The following is a 22,009-nucleotide window of genomic DNA, read 5'->3' on the forward strand; positions in this document are numbered from 1 at the left end:
GCTGTAACTGCCCTGGTGCTGATTGATGGAACAGTGTAGAGGAAGGTTTACCCTGTATCTAACCCCGTGCTGTAACTGCCCTTGGAGTGTTTGATGGGACAGTGTAGAGGGAGGTTTACCCTGTATCTAACCCATGTTGTACCTGCCCTGGGAGTGTTTGGGATATTGTAGACTGAGATTTAATCTGTATCAACCCTTGTAGTGTTTGGGACAAGATGGAGTGAGATTTACTCTGTATCTAACCCCTGTATTACTGGTCGTCCTGACATCAGTCGCAGCAAAAATGCTAAAATCTACTATTAAGCACATTGTAAGTACTAACAGGATTGGGCAGAATCAGCACGGATTTATTTAGGGAAATTGTACTTGACAAATTTGTTAGCATTTTTTGAGGTTGTAACTAGCAGGATAGATAAGGGCGAACCACTGGGTGTGGCGTATTTAGATTTACAGAAGGCATTCGATGAGGTTCCACACAAGAGGTTATAAAACAAAATTAGGTCTCATGGGATTGAAGGTAAAATACGAGCAAGGATTAAGGATTGGTTAACAGAGAGGAGGAATAAACGAGTGATTTTCGGGTTGGCAGGCTGTAACTGGTGGGGTGCTGCAAGGATCGGTGCTTGGGCCCCAGCTATTCACAATCTATATCAATAATTTGGACCAAATGTAATATATCGAAGTTTGCTGAGAATACAAAGCTAGTTGGGATTGTAAGTTGTGAGGAGGATGAAAAGAGGTTTCAATGGGATATATACAGGCTCAGTGAGTGGGCCAGAACATGGTAAATGGAATATAATGTGAAGAAATGTTAAGTTAGACACTGACAGTAAAAATAGAAAGGCAGAGTTTTTTTTTTAAATGGTGAGAGATTGGGAAACATTGTGTTCAGAGGACCTAAAAAATCGCTAAAAGTTAATATGAAGGTCCAGCAAACAATTAAGAAAGCAAATGCTATAATGGCCTTTGTACAAAAAGATTGGAGTATTTACGTCTTACTGCAATTATACAGGGCCCTGCTCACACCACACCAGGAGTACTGCGTACTATTTTGGTCTCCTTACCTCAGGAAAGATAAACTTGCTGCAGAGGGATTGCAATGAAGGTTCATCAGACTGATTCCTGGGATGGGGGAATTGTCCTGAGAGAATGAGTAGACCTGGCCTATATTCCCCAGCATTCAGAAGGAGAGATGAGGTGACACGCACATCCCATAAAAATTTTTTAAAGAGAGATCCGAGGTGTTTCAATTTGATCAAGGACACCAGCCAAATAATTAGAAACACTTCCTGTCGTTCAGGACCTGTGTCCAGGGACAAGGTGATGGGTTATCTGATCATCTTTGGGTAAAATGTTGTGCTTTTCGTGCCAGCATCAAACACTCTCCAGTCGGGCACAGCACAGGTTAGATACAGAGTGAACCCATCGGTCACTCCCCGACACAGATACTGAGGGACAGGGAGTGTCTGGGACACTGACATTTCTCACTCAATAAGGTATAAATTGATCCTGTACCTCTCCCCATTAATGCTGGGCTCCACACGGGTCGAATCCTGCTCCTGTTTCCCTTCCTGTAACAGCACTGAGCTCAACCCAGCCCATAATGAGCAGGGCTCAGGGAGTTTGGTTGCTAGGCACTGCAGTGATGTCATAAAGCAGAGCCATTCAGCCCAGCTGGTCCTCTCCTTGTCCCTTTAAAGGTGGAGAGCTGGGGCATCCTGTCTCAACACACATCCCCCTGTTCATACCGAGAATCCCCGGGGAAGGCCCAAGACCCAGAGTGTGGAACACAACCAAAGGGGAAAGAGGAGGAGAGCTGGGACATCCTGTCTCAACACACAGCCCCATGTTCATACCGAGAATCCCCGGGGAAGGCCCAAGACCCAGAGTGTGGAACACAACCAAGGGGGAAAGAAGAGGAGAGAAGTGGAGGTAAATCAAGGAGTGGGGACTGAGGGCCATCAAGCTTCAGTTTTAGAGCTTGTAGGCTTCAGGAGGGGAAGAGTGAGTAAGAAACATAGAAAATAGGTGCAGGAGTAGGCCATTCGGCCCTTCGAGCCTGCACCACCATTCAATAAGATCATGGCTGATCATTCACCTCAGTACCCCTTTCCTGCTTTCTCTCCATACGCCTTGACCCCTTTAGCCATAAGGGCCATATCTAACCCACTCTTGAATATATCTAACGAACTGGCATGAACAACTCTCTGCAGTAGAGAATTCCACAGGTTGACAAGTCTCTGAGTGAAGAAGTTTCTCCTCAACTCGGTCCTAAATGGCTTACCCCTTATCGTTAGACTGTGACCCCTGGTTCTGGACTTCCCCAACATTGGGAACATTCTTCCCGCATCTAACTTGTCCAGTCCTGTGAGAATTTTATATGTTTCTATGAGATCCTCTCTCATTCTTCGAAACTGCAGTGAATACAGGCCCAGTCTCTCAACATAGGTCAGTCCTGCCATCCCGAGAATCAATCTGTTGAACCTTTACTGCACTCCCTCAATAGCAAGAACGTCCTTCCTCAGATTAGGGGACCAAAACCGAACACAATATTCCACGTAGGCCTCAGCAAAAGTCTATACAACTGCAGTAAGACCTCCCTGCTCCTACACTCAAATCCCCTAGCTATGAAGGCCAGCATGCCATTTGCCTTCTTCACCAACTGCTGGACCTGCATGCTAACTTTCAATGACTGATGTACCATGACACCCTTGTCTCATTGCACCTCCCCTTTTCTTAATCTGTTACCATTCAGATAATATTTTGTCTTCATGTTTTAGCCACCAAAGTGGATAACCTCACATTTATCCACATTATACTGCATCTGCCATGCATTTGCCCACTCACCTAACCTGTCCAAGTCACCCTGCGGCCTTTTAGCATCCTCCTCACAGCTCACACCACAATCCAGCTTAGTGTCATCTGCAAACTTGGAGATATTACACTCAATTCCTTCATCTAAATCATTGATGTATATTGTAAATAGCTGGGGTCCCAGCACTGAGCCCTGCGGCTCCCCAATAGTCACTGCTTGCCATTCTGAAAATGACTTGTTTATCCAAATTCTCTGCTTCCTGTCTGCCAACCAGTTCTCTATCCACGTCAATACATTACCCCCAATACACTGTGCTTTAATTTTGCACACCAATCTCTTGTGTGGGACCTTGTCAAAAACCTTTTGAAAGTCCAAATACACCACATCCACTGGTTCTCCCTTGTCCACTCTACTAGTTACTTCCTCAAAAAATTCTAGAAGACTTGTCATAAATCCATGCTGACTTGGACCGATCCGGTCACTCCTTTCCAATTGTGCTGCTATTTCATCTTTAACAATTGATTCCAACATTTTCCCCACTACTGATGTCAGGCTAACCGGTCTATAATTCCCCATTTTCGCTCTCTCGACTTTTTAAAAAAGTAGTGTTATATTAGCTACCCTCCAGTCCACAGGAACTGATCCAGAGTCGATAGACTGTTGGAAAATGATCACCAATGCATTCAGTATTTCGAGGGCCACTTCCTTAAGTACAGTGGGATGCAGACTGTAGTTTCAGGATCCAGGGAGAGAAAAAGGAGCAGATGGGGAGACTGGTATGGATTCCAGCACAGTGATGATGTAGGGGGAGGGAGATTGTGTCGGGCCGTGTATTAGGGGTGCAGGAGGGACAAGAGAGGAAAGGTCAGAGGAGCAATTACTGCAGCAGTGTCCATCAATAGTGAGAGAGAGAAGGTGGGGGTCAGAGTGTGCCCTGGACAGGCCGGTAAACTGTTTGTTTGCTGTGACCAGCTTTCCTTCTGTCACAAATAGCCTCCTGTAGCCCAGTGACACAAACAGCCCATTAAACACCACCAATGTCCTTTGGTCTGGTGAGGTCTCCCTTTGTGAAACATTGGCTGTTGTTAAAGCTTCTCATTCTGACTCGCTCAAAGTGAGACAGTTTCCACTGTCCCTTTTATTCCATGGGCTTCATCTTTGCTGGTATTGGTAACACACCCGGGATCACTAAACACAAAACCCAGTCTGTAAATCACTTTCAGCTACAGGACTTAGTGTGTGCCCCACAGCATCTCTCTCACCTTCAATGTGTGAATAGAGCAACACGCCTGCAAAGCTGGTTTAAGTTTATATCCAGGCAGAAAATCTATTTAAGAAAAGCCTGAAGGCCGATGAGACACTGTTCAGGTGCCAATGTGCTGCTGGTTTGTCCGGTATTTGCCTGTAATGGAAGATAACTGAACATGTCTCCCAGTGTAACCTTTGCTGTAATGAAATGTGTCTTTTAATAAGCCTCATGTCCTTGCTCATGTCTGCTGCAATTGTGTAGAAAGAGGATGTGTGAAGTGATGATGTTTGCATGGAGATGTGAAACAAGGAAACGGTATCTGTGTGTGGCAGTGACACAGCCTTGTGGTCAGAGGCAGAACCATGCACCGATATCCTTGTGGTTATGGTTTGAGCAGGGTTCGTTCATGAATGCTCAAGCTAAGAGGTGCCAGGGATCGGGAGCAGCGGCAGTAAATAAAATCTAAATGTCAATTCCGATGTAGTTTATCTTCATTTATTCCTATTATAATAGCTTTTGCTGAATATGGCCCATACCAAGTGCCAGGATATTGGATCAGGCCCACCGTAGAAAATGAGTTTGACACCTTGAGGTAGACAATGTCAACCAGATTCCCCCATCCACCAACCTAACAACTTCTTACAAACTCAAGCTAGTTTGTAAGGCGTGACCATGTTTCCCGGAATCCATGTTCAGTATCTGAAATGGCCCCTTCCCTTTCCCCATGATCAAAAACAGCATCTCTCAGGATCCCTTCAAGCACCTTCCCAGTGATCGAGGTCACGTTGATGGGCCTTCAGTTCCCAACTTGTGGCCAATTTGCAAAATTTGAACTATGTGTGCTACCTTCCAATCTCGGGGAACAACCCATGACTCTACTGAGCTGATGGAGATATGGGCAAGGGGCTGACAGAGCACCAGTCCCATCTCTTTAAACACCCATGTGTGGATATCATCCGTACCTTACAATGTCAAGGTGAACCAGCATGGCGACTTTGCTGTCAATGAAGAGTGATTAGAAAGACCAAAGTGCCATTTGCCCCTCTCAGTGTGACCCTGAAGTTCTCCCCCCTTACGATCCTCCGCCCAGATTGTCCTCACTGAACTCCAGCCAGGTGATGCTAAACTCTTGGGTGGGAAAGAAAGAAATCCACACCAATGTGTTGAAAGCAACAAGAATTTATTTGTCTTTCTCCCAAATATTGAACTCCAGTCCAGTTACAGGAGTTATCAGCGGAAACAAACCCCAACTGTCAGAATGAACATGGTTCAGTCCGGATGTGATTAACAGCAGCAATAATAGCAGAATCCCACCCCTGCAGTCACTTGTGAACTCTCTGGTGTTTCAGCAGGGTGGATGACTGAGTGAATCCCTTCCCACACTCTGAGCAGGTGAATGGCCTCTCCCCAGTGTGAACTCGCTGGTGTGCCAGCAGGTGGGATGACTGAGTGAATCCCTTCCCACACTCAGAGCAGGTGAACGGCCTCTCCCCAGTGTGAACTGGCTGGTGTACCAGCAGGTGGGATGATGTAGTAAATCGCTTCCCACAATCGGAGCAGGTGAACGGCCGCTCCCCGGTGTGAACTCGCTGGTGTGCCAGCAGGTGGGAGAACCGAGGGAATCCCTTCCCACACTCGGAGCAGCTGAACGGCCTCTCCCCACTGTGAACTCGCCGATGTGTTTCCAGCTGGGATGGGTAGTTGAAACATTTCCCACAGTCCGCACATTTACACAGTTTCTCCCCAGTGTGACTGCACTTGTGTCTCTCCAGGTTGGATGATCGGCTGAAGCCTTGTCCACACACAGAGCACGTGTACTGTTTCTCCCCGTTGTGAACAGTGCTTTTCCCTTCCATGGTCAAAGGCCGATGATATTCCGTTCCCGATGAATCGAGTGACTCCGTCAGATCTTAATGCGATGTTTGGTTTGGGCCTCTGGTTGACAAATCCTCCACTTTTAATACCCTGTAAAGTGAGTTTCAAACAGGAAAAAGGGTGGGTGAGAGAGAACCCACAAAAACACAAAGGCAGGTTGTGAAATTGAGCTGAATGAACCTGGCTATTTGTGCGGCCATCAGCAGAAAAAAAGTGACCATGAAAGCTGCTGGATTGTTGTAATAACCCAACTGGTCACTAATGTCCTGCAGGGAAGGGAACCCACCAACCGGTCTGGGCCGACACAAGACTCTGGCCTCTATGGGAGGAGGGAGAGGTGGGCGGGGTGAAGGGGAGGGAATTTAAACATCTGCAACTCGACCAGAACTTTGACAGAACCTCCCAAACCTGCAACCTATCCCACCTAGATGGACCAGAGCAGCAGGTGCATGGAAATCCATCACCTCCAAGTTCCCCTCCAAGTCTCACACCATCCTGACTTGGGCATATATCACCGTTCCTACATCGTCACTGGGTGAAAATCCTGGAACTCCTCACCTAACAGCATTGTAGGAGGGCCTTCACCACATCGACTGCAGCGGTTCGAGAAGGCCCACCATCACCTTGTCAAGGGGCAAATGGAAATTGGAAATATATTCTGGCCCTACGAGCGACACCCACATCCTAAGAATGGATTAAAACAAATCTGTATATTGAAAGCCTCTGCAGAAATACTTGTTCCTAAAACAATACGCTTCTACATTGTGCAGGCAGTGTCTGTTTCACAACCTAATCTCCCCTAGAATCCACCGCCGTTGACGGTCTCTCATCGGAAATTGTTTGTCCCGACCGGGCCCAGAGGTACTGGGGGTTAAACCCAGCAGCTTCTCCCCCTCTCCACTCCAGGTCAAACTGATGCAACAAACAGACGCACACAGGAGGCCAGGGAGCGAATTCCGTATCCAGCACCCACCCTGATACAGAGCGGCTCTGGATTGGTCGCTCTGTGTTTCCAGTATCGATGCACTGAAGATCAGCATATGAGGGAGAAGGGAATAGAGGCTTATGCTGAGAGAGTTAGAACCATAGAATCAGAGAATGGTTACAGCACGGAACAAGACCATTCGGCCCGTCGAGCCCGTGCCAGCTCTCTGCAAGAGCACCTCAGCTAGTCCCACTCCCCCACCCTTACCCCACAGCCCTGCAAATGTTTTTCTTTCAGATACTTAACCAACTCCCTTTTTAAAGCCGTGATTGAGTCTACCTCCACCACCCTTTCAGGCCGTGCAATCCGGATATTAAACACTCGCTACGCAAAAAGGTTTTTTCTTGTGTCGCCACTGGTTCTTTTGCCAATCACCTTAAATCTGTGTCCTCTGGTTCTCGACCCTTCTGCCAATGGGACCAGTATCTCTCGATCTACTCTGGCAAGACCACTCATGATTTTGAACACCTCTATCAAATCTCCTCTCAATCTTCCCTGCTCTAAGGGGAACATAAGAAATAAGAGCGGGAGTAGGCCATTTGGCCCCTCGAGCCTGCTCCATCATTCAATAAAATCATGGCTGATCTGATCATGGACTCAACTCCACTTCCCGGTTGCTCCCATAAACCTTTACTCCCATATCGCTCAAAAAATCTGTCCATCTCCGCCTTAAATATATTCAATGATCCAGCCTCCACAGCTTTCTGGGGCAGAGAATTCCACAGAATTAGAACCCTCTGAGAGAAGAAGTTCCCCCTCATCTCAGTTTTAAATGGGCAACCCCTTATTCTGAAACTATGCCCCCTAGTTCTCGATTCTCCTATGAGTGGAAATATCCTCTCTGCATCCACCTTGTCAAGCCCTCCAGTATGTTTTATGTTTCAATAAGATCACTTCTCATTCTTCTGAACTTCAATGAGTATAGGTCCAAACTACTCAACCTTTCTTCATAAGTCAATCCCCTCATCTCAGGAATCAACCTAGTGAACCTTCTCTGAACTGCCTACAATGAAAGTATATCCTTCCTTAAATACAGAGACCAAAACTGTATGCAGTACTCCAGGTGTGGCCTCACCAATACCCTGTAGAGTTGTAGCAGGACTTCTCTGCTTTTATACTCTATCCCCCTTGCAACCCCAGCTGCTCCAGTTGTCCAGGTAACTGAAGTCTCTCATCCCTGGAATCATTCTCGTAAATCGTTTCTGCACCCTCTCCAAGGCCTTCACATTATTCCTAAAGTGCGTTGCCCACAATTGGGCATAATACTCCAGTTGAGGCCGAACCAGTGTTTTGTACAGGTTCATCATAATATCCATGCGTTTGTACTCTATACTTCTATTTATAAACAGGGATACTGTCAAGTGTAGTATAAACAGGGACAGGGTCTAGTGTAATATAAACAGAGGCAGGGTCGAATGTAATATAAACCGAGACTGGGTCATGTGTAATTATAAACAGTGACATGGTCTAGGGTAATATTTAGAATGGCTCCTGGTGCCATGAACTAGTGAGTACAGAAATAGGAGGATAGAGCAGATGAATGCCTGGCTGGAGAGATGGTACAGGAGTGAGGGCTTTAGATTCCTGATGCATTGGGACCACTTCTGGAGGGAGGTGGGACCTGTACAAACCGGACGGGTTGCACCTCAACAGAGCCGGGACCAATATCCTCGCGGGGGGGGGGGGGGGGTTAGTCAGTCTGTTGGGGAGGGTTTAAACTAGCTTGGCAGGGGAATGGGAACCTGAGAATACATTCAGTTGGGAGGGAAGTAAAGCTGGAATTAGAAAGCAAAAATGTAGAAAGTGAGTTGGAAGGACAGAGGAAAAAAAACAGGAAAAACAGGTAAAAAAAACAAATTTAAAAGCTCTTTGTCGAAACGCACATAACATTTGTAACAAAATAGATGAGTTGACGGCACAAATATATACAAATGGGTATGATCTGATACCCATTACAGAGACGTGGTTGCAAGGTGACCAGGACTGGGAACTAAATATTCAGGGATATTTGACAATTCGGAAGGACAGACAGAAAGGAAAAGGAGGTGGGGTAGCTCTGTTAATAAAGGATGGGATCAGTGCGTTAGTGAGAAACGATATTTGCTCAGAGGATCAAGATATTGAATCAGTTTGGGTGGAGATGGGGAATAATAAAGGGAAAGTCACTGGTGGGCAGAGTCTATAGGCCCCTAACAGTAGCTACACTGTTGGACGGAGTATAAATCAAGAAATAATGGAGGCTTGTAATAAAGGAACGGCAATAATTATGGGTGATTTTAAACTTCATATTGATTGGACAAAGCAAATTGGCCAGGGTAGCCTTGAGGAGGAGTGCATAGAGTGTATCTGGGATAGTTTCCTTGAACAGTATGTTGTGGAACCAACCAGGGAGCAGGCTATCTTCGATCTAGTACTGAGTAATGAGGCAGGATTAATAAATGATCTCGTACTAAAAGATCCTCTCGGAATGAGTGACCATAATCTGGTTGAAGTTCAAATTCAACCATATTATGGTTGGTGAGAAAGTTGGTTCTCAAACCAGAATCCTAAGCTTAACCAAAGGGGATTACAAAGGTATGAGGGCAGAGTTGGCTAAAGTGGACTGGGGAAATAGATTAAAGAATGGGATGGTTGATGAGCAGTGGCAGACATTTAAGGAGATATTTCATAACCTGCAACAAAAATATATCCCAATGAGAAGGAAAGACTGTAAGAGACGGGATAACCATCCGTGGCTAACTAAGGAAATAAGGGAGGTGTCAAATTGAAAACAAAGGCATACAGTGTGGCCAAGTCGAGTGGGAGGCCAGAGGTGTATGACATTTTTAAAAGCCAGCAGAGAACGGCTAAAAAAATGATTGAGAGGGAAGATAGATTATGAAAGAAAACTAGCACAAAATATAAAAACAGATAGTAAAAGTCCTTCATGGTAAAAGACACTAAAAACATCCCAGCAGTGGATAAGCGAGGGGCTATAGATAGGGAGGAACGCAATACAATCACTATCACTAATGACGTAGTACTCGGTAAAATAATAGGACTAAAGGCAGACAAGTTCCCTGGACCTGATGGCTTGCATCCTAGGGTCTTAAGAGAAGTGGCTGCAGAGATAGTGGATGCATTGGTTGTAATCTACCAAAATTCCCTGGATTCTAGGGCGGTCCCAACAGATTGGAAAACCGCAAATGTAACGTGCCTATTTGAAAAAGGAAGCAGACAAAAAGCAGGACAATTTAGACCAGTTAGTCTAACATCTGTCATTGGGAAAATGCTGGAGTCCATTATTAAGGAAGCAGTAGCAGGACATTTGGAAAAGCATGATTCAATCAAGCAGATTCAACATGGTTTTATGAAAGGGAAATCATGTTTGACAAATTCGCTGGAGTACTTTGAGGATGTAATGAGCAGGGTGGATAAGGGGGAAGCAGTGGATGTGGTGTATTTGGATTTCCAGAAGGCATTCGATAAGGTGCCACTTAAGAGGTTACTGCACAAGATAAAAGCTCACAGGGTTGGAGGTAATGTATTAACGTGGATAGAGGATTGGCAAACCAACAGAAAACAGAGGGTCGGGATAAATGGTAATTTTCCAGTTGTCAAACATGACTAGTGGGGTGCCGCAGGGATCGGTGCTGGGTCTTCAACTAATTACAATCCATATTAATGACTTGGATGAAGGGACCGAGTTTGCTGTTGTTACAAAAATTGTGCGGAGGACACAAAACATCTGCAAAGGGATATAGACAGGTTAAGTGAGAGGGTAAACATTTGGCAGATGGAGTATAATGTGGGAAAATGTGAAGTTATCCACTTTGGCAGAAATAATAGAAAAGCAAATTATAATTTAAATGGAGAAAAATTGCAAAGAGCTGCACTACAGAGAGACTTGGGGGTCTTGTGCATGAAACACAAAAAGTTAGTATGCAGGTACGGCAAGTAATCAGGAAGGCAAATGGAATGTTGGCCTGTATTGCAAGGGGGATAGATTATAAAAGCAGAGAAGTCCTGCTACAACTGTAAAGAGTATTGGTGAGGCCACACCTGGAGTACTGCGTACAGTTTTGGTCTCCGTATTGAAGGAAGGACATACTTGCATTGAAGGCTGTTCAGAGAAGGTTCACTAGGTTGATTCCGGAGATGGGGGGGTTGACTTCTGAGGATACGTTGAGTCGGTTGGGCCTATACACATTGGAGTTTCGAAGAAGGAGAGGTGATCTTACTGAAACTTAATGATAATGAGGGGGCTCGCTAAGATGGATGCAGAGAGGATATTTCCACTCATAGGGGAAACTAAAACTAGGGGGACATAGTCTCAGAATAAGGAGCTGCCCATTTAAAAAAGTGAGATGAGGAGGAATTTCCTCTCTGAGGGTGGCAAATCCATGGAATTCTCTGCCCCAAAGAGCTGTGCAAGCTGAGTCATTGAATAATTTAAGGTGGAGATAGACACATTTTTGAACGATAAGAGAGTAAAGGGTTATGGGGAGCGGGCAGGGAAGTGGAGCCAAGTCCATGATCAGATTAGCCATGATCTTATTGAATGGGGAGCAGGCTCGAAGGGTCAAATGGCCTACTCCTGCTCCTATTTCTTATGTTCTTATGTTATAGACTGTTTTCCCTCCACTCCCAATTTTCACCACCAATTCTGGCTGCGTTCAGTTCGAAACTCACTGGCTCCCCTCCATCTCCTTCCCTGAAGGTGCTGGCTCTGGCTGGGTTCAGTTCTACACTCACTGGTTCTCCTCACTTCCCTCAAGATGCTGACTGTGGCTGGGAACAGTTCCACACTCACTGGTTCCCCTCTCCTCCGCTGAAGACGCTGGTTCTGTCTGGGTTCAGTTCCACACTCACTGGTTAACCTAGCTCACCTCCGCTGATGGTGTTGACCCTGGCTGGGTTCAGTTCCGCACTCACTTGTTCCCCTCCCTCTCATTACCAGAGGGTGCTGACTCTGGCTGGGTTGAGTTCTACACTCACTGGTTCCCCTCCCCTGAAGGTACTGACTCTGGCTGGGTTCAGTTCTACACTCACTGGTTCCCCTCCCCTGAAGGTACTGACTCTGGCTGGGTTCAGTTCCACACTCACTGGTTCCCCTCCCCTGAAGGTACTGACTCTGGCTGGGTTCAGTTCCACACTCACTGGTTCCCCTCCCCTGAAGGTACTGACTCTGCCTGGGCTCAGTTCCAGACACGAACATCATTCACTTGGTTCCTGCACCAAGATAGCAGCGCATGCGCTGTGCTACTCACTGAACAAAGATGGCGGAGCGATGACCCTGCCTTCCATTACGAAGATGGCCGCCGTTCGTCTGGGCCTGTGACCGGGCGAACGACCTGAAGCTGCAACCGCCGATATTCCGGTTGTTATTGCGGACTTGCGGCGGGCACCGGATGTTTATGAAGCCTCCCCGGCTCTCCGCTAGTCCATTATTCCCATCAGTCCCGCTGACAAGGCCACTTCTGAGGAGCCTGTCCAAACCGTATCTCCTCCGCCATTACACACACCGCGCATGCTCCAAACACATCCAAGAGCCGCGCCTGCGCATTGAGCTCCTGTAGTCTGGATGCGGCACATTCTTCCGCGCGGGGCATGTTGGGTACATATGACCATGAGAAATAGGAGCAGGAGTGGTCCACCCGGACCCCCGAGCCTGCTCCCCATTCAATAAGATCATGGCTGGTCTGATCATCGACTCAGCTCCACTTCCCTGCCCGCTCCCCAGAACCCTATACTCCATTATCGCTCAAAAATCTGGCTATCTCCACCTTAAATATATTCAATGACCCAGCCTCCACTGCTCTCTGGGGCAGAGAATTCCAAAGATTTACAACCCTCTGAGAGAAGACATTTCTCCTTATCTCAGTTTTGAATGGGCTGAAGAGAAAGGCTGCATTTGTAAATAGAACAGGATTTACTGTGATTGCATTGGGCACTGAAACATGTTCACTCTGGCAGCTCTACTTTGTTTCTGATGATCTTAATAACCCCGATACCTGAGCTGGAGAATAATATTGTGTATAAATGTTGAATAAATTATCTTTGTTTCAAACACAGTGTGTCGAATATTTGATTCCTCCATGATCAGAGGAGACTAATTGATGTTCTGTAACTGACTGTTCCATTTTAGTGCTTTTTCTTACTCTAACTTATGTCATTTCTCACCTAGTTCACCTTCTATCAAACCCCAAACTTGTTCCATTTGAGTACGAGTTGTAGTTGTAGTAGACTTAACTGCAGTGTGTCAGTTTAAACTCAACTGAAATCCTTTGAACCATCTTGCATAAGGTTCGAAATCCGTTACTTTCTTTAACCCGATTTTTTAACCGATTGAACTTTACAAACTCATCCACACATTTTGCACGTGATAGCCTGTCAAATATTTTGATATTTGTAATTGTCATTGCCACAAACTCCGTTCCCTAGCCACAGACTCTGTCCCTCTCCCCAACTTCTGTCTGAGCCTGAACCAGAATGTTTGCAACCTTGGTGTCATACTTAACCCTGAAATAGGTTTTTAAACCAGACATCCACGGCATAATTAAGACTGCCTATTTCCATTTCTGTAACATCATCCGTCTCCGCTCTTGCCTCAGCTCATCCACTGCTGAAGCCCTCATACATGCTTTTGTTACTTCTGGACTTGACTATTCCAACGCACTCCTCCCACATTCGACTCTGCATAAACTACAGTTAATCAAAAATTCGGCTGCCCATGCCCCAACTCGCACCAAGTCCAGCTCACCCATCACCCCTGTCCTAACTGACCTACATTGGCTTCTAGTTAAGCAACGTCTTGATTTCAAAATTCTAATATTTTTAAACCACTCCATGGCCTCGTCCCTCCCGAGCTCTGTAAATTCCTCCAGCCCCACAACCACCATCCTGCCCCCCACCCATGAGATATCTGTCTTCCTGAGCATCCCTGATTATAATTGGTGACTGTGTCTTCTGTTGCCCAGGTCCCAAGTTCTGGAAAACCCAGCCGAAACCTTTCTGTCGAACCCATGCTGTACCTGCTCTGGCAGTTTTTGATGGGATAGTGTAGAGCAAGCTTTTCTCTCTTATCTAATCCGTGCTGTATTTTCCCTCGTTGTGTTTGATGGGACAGTGTAGAGTGAGCTTTACTCTGTATCTAACCTGTGTTGTTCCTGCCCTGGGTCTGTTTGATGGGACAGTGGAGAGTGAGCTTTACTCAGTATCTAACTCGTGCTGTACCTGCAATGGGAGTATTTGATGGATCAGTCTATGGAGAGCTTTACTCTCTGACTAACCCGTGCTGTGTCTGTTGTGCGAGTGTTTGATCGGACGGCGTAGAGGGAGATTAACTCTGTATCTAACCTATGCTGTACCTACCCTGGAAGTGTTTGGGACAGGCTAGAGTGAGATTTAACCTTTAATAACCCACGCTGTACCGACCTGTGAATGTCTGGTGAGACAGTGTGGAGGGTGCTTTACTCTGCATCTAACCTGTGTTGTCATCATCATCATCATCATCATCATAGGCAGTCCCTCGGAATCGAGGAAAAATAGAAGGAAGACTTGCTTCCACTCCTGAAGTGAGTTATTTGGTGGCTGACCAGTCCAATATGAGAGCCACAGACTCTGTCACAGGTGGGACAGATAGTCATTGAGAGAAGGGGTGGGTGGGATTGCTTTGCCGTATGCTCCTTCCACTGCCTGCGCTTGATTTCTGCATGCACTCGGCATTGAGACTCGAAGTGCTCAGCGCCCTCCCGGATTCACTGTCTCCACTTAGGGCAGTCATTGGTCAGGAACTCCCAGGTTTCAGTGGGGATGTCGCACTTTATCAGGGAGGCTTTGAAGGTGTCCTTGTAATGTTTCCACTGCCCGCCTTTGGCTCATTTGCTGTGAAGGCGCTCGACATAGAGCACTTGCTTTGGGAGTCTCGTGTCTGGCATACGAACTGTGTGGCCTGCCCAGCGGAGCTGATCAAGTGTGGTCAGTGCTTCAATGCTGGGGATATTAGCCTGGACAAGGACGCTGATGTTGCTGTGCCAGTCCTCCCAGGGGATTTGTAGGATCTAGCGGATATATCTCCAGCGACTTGAGGTGTCTACTGTACACGGTCCATTCCTCTGAGCCATACAGGAGGGCGGGTATTACTACAGCCCTGTAGACCATGAGCTTGGTGGTACCTGCCCTGGGAATGGTTGATGGGACAGTGTAAGGGAACTTTACCCTGTATCTAACCCGTGCTGTACCTGCCCTGGGAATGTCCAGCAGAACCGTATAGAGGGAGATTTTCTCTATATCGAACTGAAGCTGTATCTGCCCCGGAATGGCCGGACAAGTCAGAGGGAGATGTAGTCTGTGTCTAACCTGTGCTGTACTTGCCCTGGGAACGTCTGATGGAACAGTATAGAGGGAGCTTTACTCTCTATTTAACCCATGTTGTACTTGCCCTGGGAATATTTGATGGGTCAGTGTGGAGGGAGCTTTACTCTGTATCTAACCCATGCTGTACCTTCCCTGCAAGTGTCTGGTGGGAGAGTGTATTGAGATCCTTACTGTGTACCTACTCATTTCCGTTATACTCCGCAGAGGATGAAAACCACACTGTGACTCCGGGAGGAGCTCCTCAGCCACAGGGAGAAGATGGTTGAGGAGGATTCAAGCGATGGCTTTCCCAGTGGCTGATAACAAGGCGATTCATCTGTAATTGCTGCAGTCGGACTTGTCCCCTTTGTTAAAGATGGTCACAATTACTACATCTCTGAGATCTCCAGGCATGCCCTCCTTCTTCCAGATGAGAGAGATGAGGTCATGCATTTGTGCCAATAGTGCCTCTCCACCATACTTTAGTGCCTCAGTGGGGATTTCATCCACTCCCATTGCCTTGTTGGTTTTGAGCTGGCGGATGGCCTTTTCCACCTCGTACAGGGCTGGGATTTTGCTGAGATGGTGGTGGATAGCATGCTGTGGGTTGGAGTCGAGGACACTCGAGTCAAAGGCAGAGTGTCGGTTAAGGAGATCTTCGAAGTGCTCCTTCCAGCGGGTCCTGGCTGCCTCGGTGTCCTTGATGAGTGTTTCCCCATTCTTGGCCAACAGTGGGGTGTGCCTTGGGTGGCTGGGCTGTAGGTGGCGTTGACTGCTGTGAAGGATCCTCACATATCATGGCTGTCAGCCAGCTGCTGAACCTCCTGTGATTTCTCCACCCACCATCTATGCTTTAGGTCACAGGTTTTTTCTTGGACCTCGGCCTGAAGCCATTGTAATGCTGCTTTGCTGGTCCCGAGTTGGGTTGTTGTTTTAGGTTCAGAAATGCCCTGTGCTTGCGATTTATTAGCTCTTGGATCTCCTGGTCATTCACATCAAACCATTCCCGGTGTTTCCTCGATCAGGCCAACATCCTCAGCATCAAAGCACTGACCACACTCGACCAGCTGCGTTGGGTGGGCCACATTGTTCACAACTATTTTAAGTAGAACAATAATCAAGTGCCCCCTGATTAAAGCGGTGGGGGGGGGGCGGGTCACACTCCAGAAACTTTCATTAAAGTGCCCCTTGTTTTTTTATTGAGGGCACCAAAAACACAACGTAATAAATCAACGTAAAGGGAACCTTTGTCAAATCAAATCAAATTAATTAAAATAAAAATTCTGTTCTCTCTTGAAATGATGCACTCCAGTCTCTGCAGTGTCCATCTCTTGTGGACACGGCGTGCTCCAACTCCAGAGATACCCTGGCTCGCCACATTGTTCACATGGCTGACACAAGACTCCCAAAGCAAGCGTTCTGCTCAGAACTCCGACATAGCAAGCGAGCCCAAGGTGATCAGAGGAAACATTTCAAGGACACCTTCAAAGCCTCCTTGATAAAAATGCAGCATCCCCACTGATACCTGGGAGTCCCTGGCTAAATTCTGCCCTAAGTGGAGGAAGTGCATCCGGGAGGGTGCTGAGCACCTCGAGTCTCATCGCTGAGAGCAAGCAAAAACCAAGCGTAGGAGCATGTGGCAAACCCGTCCCACCCACCCTTTCCTTTAATGACTGGCTGTCTCACCTGTGACAGAGACTGTAATTCCCGTATTGGAATGTTTAGTCACCGAAGAACTCACCTTTGATTTCGAGGGATTGCCTATGATGATGATAATGTGTACCTAACCTGTGTTGTGCTTGTCCTGTGAATTTTTTGGAGTGTTTGATGGGACAGTGTAGAGGGAGCTTCACTCTGTCACTAACCCCTGCTGTACCTGCTACCGGTATGCTTGCGGCCTTCTGTAAGAGGTTGGCACTGGAGGGACTGGAGTGCATCATCACCTCGAGCAACCAAATTTTAATTTGATTTAAGTTTACCATCCAAAGTTTAATTAGTTTATTTTGTTGGTTATTGTGCTCCCCTCCCTTTAATCAGGGGCATTTGATTTACAGATTAACAAAATAGTTGCGCTGTACCTGCCCTGGAATTGTTTCTTGGGACTGTGCAGAGGGAGCTTTATTCTGTATCTAACCCGTGCTGTACATGCCCTGGGAATACCTGGTGGGACAGTGTGCAGGGTCCCTTACTGTGTATTTAACATGTGCTGTAGCTGCCCTGGGAGTGTTTGATGAAAGTCAGCGTACAGCAAGCTTTAAAGTGTAACTAACCCGTGCTGTACCTGTCCTGGGATTGTTTTGGACAGTACAGAGGGAGCTTCACTCTGTATATAACCCTTGCAGTATCTGGCCCACTCCTGCTCCTGTTTGTCATGTTCTTATCTACCCAGCATGCCCCGCGTGGAAAAATGTACCGCACCCAGAATGCAGGTGCTCGGTGCGCAGGCGCGGTCCGTTGCTTTGTTTGGAGCATGCGCCGTGCGTGTAATGGCGGAGAAGAAATTTTTTTGACAGGCTCCTCAGGATTCTCTTTTTCAGCGGGATGGAGCGGAGTAAGGGACCAGCGGGGAGCGGGGGAGGCTTCATAAACAACCCGTGCCCGCCGCAAACCCGGAATAATAACCGGATTATCGGCGGTTGCATCTCCAGGGCTTTCTCCAGGTCACAGGCCCGGGCTAACGGCGGTCATCTTCGAGCAGGTTCAGCGTTCCGCCATCTTGATTCAGTGAGTAGCACAGCGCATGCGCGGCCATCTTGGTGCAGGTGCAAAGTGAATGATATCAGTGTCTGGAGCTGAACCCAGCCAGAGTCAGTACCTTCAGGGGAGGGGAACCAGTGAGTGTAGAACTGAACACAGCCAGAGTCAGTACCTTCAGGGGAGGGGAACCAGTGAGTGTAGAACTGAACCCAGCCAGAGTCAGTACCTTCAGGGGAGGGGAACCAGTGAGTGTAGAACTGAACCCAGCCAGAGTCAGTACCTTCAGGGGAGGGGAACCAGTGAGTGTAGAACTGAACCCAGCCAGAGTCAGTACCTTCAGGGGAGGGGAACCAGTGAGTGTAGAACTGAACCCAGCCAGAGTCAGTACCTTCAGGGGAGGGGAACCAGTGAGTGTAGAACTGAACCCAGCCACAGTCAGTACCTTCAGGGGAGGGGAACCAGTGAGTGTAGAACTGAACCCAGCCAGAGTCAGTACCTTCAGGGAAGGGGAACCAGTGAGTGTAGAACTGAACCCAGCCAGAGTCAGTACCTTCAGGGACCAGTGATTGATTGGTGCCCCGGCCCCGCCCCCGCCCCCCGCCACTGATTGGCGCAGAGCAGCGTGATGGGTGGGCTGATGCCCCGTGCCGCCTCGCCATTGGCTGCGGGCTGAGTGTTGCGGTTGGGGGGTTTGTTGGTGGGCTCCGCTCGCAGCCTTTGAGCTCGGGGCCCAGGTGAGGCGGGGCGGAGTTGTGCGCTGGGGCCAGCCTCTTGTGGGAGATTAGCTGCGGACGGGCGAGGTTTTGCCTCCCCCTGCGGAGGACGGATGAGCAGCCCGGGCAGCGCGCTCAGCCTCCCTGAGGACTCACAGACACGCGCGGGCGGTGAGATTTGGGTGGCGGCTGCGAGGCCTTGGTTATTATCGGGGTTTGCCGGGAGTTTAGCCGCCATCTTTGGGCAGCACGGGTCCGCCCGCCGCAGGGAGCAACAGGGGCGGGGCTTCCTCGACGTCGCAATGCTTTCCATTGTCCCGCTGCAGGACAGGGAGCATGCGCGGCGGCCATCTTACTGCAGGGAGCAGGTGCAGGATGGGGACCAGTGACATGAATACATGAGAACATCAGAAATAGGAGATGAGTCGGCCCCTTGGCCTCTCGAGCCTGCCGCCATTCAATAAGATGATGGCTGCAGCATCTGGGGTGGTTCTCCTTGGAGCAGTGAAGGTGCAGGGCAGGTTTAACAGAGGTGCTCACAATCAGGAAGGCTTTAGATTGAGTCAGGGAACTGTGTGAGCAGAACCACTCTATCAGAATGGTTACAGCATGGAAGGCCATTTGGTCCATCGTACCCTTGCCTACTCCCCTCCCTTTCCCCAGGCCCTGCAAATGTTTTTTTTCCAGATACTTATCCAACTTCCTTTTTTTTTAGAAAGCTGTGATTGAGTCTGCCTCCACCACCCTTTCAGGCCGTGCATTCCGGATCCTAACCACTCTGCGTAAAATAGATTTTTCCGATGTGACCTTTGGTTCTTTTGCCATTCACCTTAAATCCGTCTCCGCTGGTTCTCTACCCTTCCGCCAGTGGGAACAGTATCTCTCTATATACTTTATCCTGACCCTTCATGATTTTGAACTCCTCGATCAATTCTCCTCTCAACCTTCTCTGCTCCAAGGAGAACAACCCCAGCTTCTCCAGTCAATCCACGTAACTGAAGTCCCTCATCTCGTGAATCATTCTTGTCAATCTTTTCTGCACCCTCTCTCAGGCTATCACATCCTAATCTGCCGTGCCCAGAATTGGACACAATGCTCCAGTTGAGACCGAACCAACGTTTGAAAACGTTCATCATAACCTCCTTGCTTTTGTACTCTGTGATGCCCAGGATCCTGTAAGTTTTTTTTAACTGCTTTCTCAACCTGTCCTGCCACCTTCAGCGATTTGTGCACATATACCCGCAGGTCTCACTGTTCATGCAGCCCCTTTAGGATTGTACCCTTTAGTTTATATTGCCTCCTTGTTTATTTAATCACGCTTTTCGTATTTTATTTATTTTCTTAGATTCACGGCCTCATTTTATTCCTTTCTCCGAGCACCTCAACTTAATGTGGCAGCGTAATGTTGGTGAGTGGTGATTGATTGCCCTGGGAACCAACAGGAAGAGAGGTCAGAGGCCGGAGGGCCCAGGGAGCAGCGTGTTCTGCAACCAATCGCGGTGCTTGAGGGGTGGATCCTGAGTCGGCCTATCAGGTGAGTCTGTGTGAACCCCTATTAAACAATTCATCTTTTAAAGTTAAATCGAGATTTCTTTTGTCAACAAAACAGTTTAACATTTGTCAGTATTTTATTTCTATTTATGAGTTCCTATTATGAGTTTCAGACACTTCAGTGCCAAGTGGACCAGGTGTTTAAAGGTCATTCATTTCCCCTTTTCCATGTTGCTGTTAGTTAAAGGGACAGAGATTGATTCTCTCTCATTATGCATTTGTATTTAAAGTAACATCCTTCCTGTTGGTAGTGAATTACATTCTGTGCTGGGTGAGATGGCTGGTGGCATCAGCCTTTAAAATACACATCCTCTTGTTCAAATCTCTCCGGGGTCTCGCCCTTCCCTATCTCTGTAACCTCCTCCAGCCCACCAACCCTCTTAATAGTTTGTTTTCTTTGGAACAGAGGAGGCTGAGGGGAGAGCTTAATGAGGTGTATAAAATTATGTGGGGCCTAGATAGAGTGGATAGGAAGGACCTATTTCCCTTCGCAGAGGGGTCAGCAACCAGCAAAACTTTTTAGCCAGTACATAGCAAGCCCAACAAGAGAGGGGGAAGTTCTGGACTTAGTATTAGGGACTGAAGCTGGGCAGGTGGGAGGGCTATCAGTGGGACAGCATTTTGGTGTTAGTGATCGTAATTCAGTTAGATTTAGGGTAGTTATAGAAAAGGACAAAGGCAGACCAGGAATAAAAGTTCTCAATTGGGGAAATGCCAATTTTACTAAGCTGATATGTGATTTAGCCAAAGTGGACTGGAAACAATGATTTGAAATGGTGAGAGATTGGGAAATGTTGGTGTTTAGAGGGACCTTTGTATCCTTGTACATGAATCACTGAAAGTTAATATGCAGGCACAGCAAGCAATGAAGAAACCAAATGGTATGTCGGCCTTTATTACAAGAGGATTTGAGGATAAGAGTAAACATAAGAACATAAGAAATAGGAACAGGAGTGGGCCATACGGCCTCTCGAGCCTGCTCCGCCATTCAATAAGATCATGGCTGATCTGATCATGTACTCAGCTCCACTTACCTGCCCACTCCCCATAACCCCTTATCTCCTTATCGTTTAAGAAACTGTCTATTTCGGTCTTAAATTTATTTCATGTCCCAGCTTCCACAGCTCTGAGGCAGCGAGTTCCACAGATTTACAACCCTCAGAGAAGAAATTCCTCCTCATTTCTGCTTTAAATGGGTGGCCCCTTATTCTAAGATCATGCCCCCTAGTTAGAGTCTCTCCCATCAGTGGAAACATCCTCTCTGCATCCACCTTGTCAAGCACCCTCATAATCTTATACATTTCGATAAGATCACCTCTCATTTTTCTGAATTCCAATAAGTAGAGGCCCAAACTACTCAACCTTTCCTCATAAGTCAAGCCCCTCATCCGCAGAATCAACCTAGTGAACCTTCTCTGAACGGGCTCCGAAGCAAGTAAATCCTTTCGTAAATATAGAAACCAAAACTGCATGCAGTATTCCAGGTGTGGCCTTACCAATACCTTTATATATCTGTAGCAAGACTTCCCTGCTTTTATACTCCATCCCCTTTGCAATAAAGGCCAAGATACCATTGGCCTTCCTGATCACTTCCTGTACCTGCATACTATCCTTTTGTGTTTCATTCACAAGTGACCCCAGGTCCCACTGTGCTGCAGCATTTTGTAATCTTTCTCCATTTAAATAATAACTTGCTCCTAGACATCCTACTGCAATTATATCGGGCCCTGGATAGACTACACCTGGAGTATTGTGGACAGTTTGGCTGCTTACCCAAGGAAGGATGT

At 47.4% G+C, this 22,009-nt stretch overlaps 1 protein-coding gene across 1 annotated transcript; it reads right to left on the minus strand.

The window, feature by feature from the left end:
* Positions 1-5,227: 5,227 nt before the first annotated feature.
* Positions 5,228-12,424, minus strand: LOC139235375 (zinc finger protein 239-like). Its single transcript, XM_070866517.1, has 2 exons — positions 12,174-12,424; positions 5,228-6,029 (listed from the first exon to the last, which is right to left on the minus strand). The coding sequence occupies exon 2, from the start codon at positions 5,918-5,920 to the stop codon at positions 5,387-5,389; it is 534 nt and encodes a 177-aa protein (XP_070722618.1). The 5' UTR covers positions 5,921-6,029; positions 12,174-12,424; the 3' UTR covers positions 5,228-5,386.
* Between the last annotated feature and the right edge of the window lie 9,585 nt (positions 12,425-22,009).

Source organism: Pristiophorus japonicus, chromosome 23 (genome assembly GCF_044704955.1).
Source record: "Pristiophorus japonicus isolate sPriJap1 chromosome 23, sPriJap1.hap1, whole genome shotgun sequence".
Classification (NCBI taxonomy): Eukaryota; Metazoa; Chordata; class Chondrichthyes; family Pristiophoridae; genus Pristiophorus; species Pristiophorus japonicus.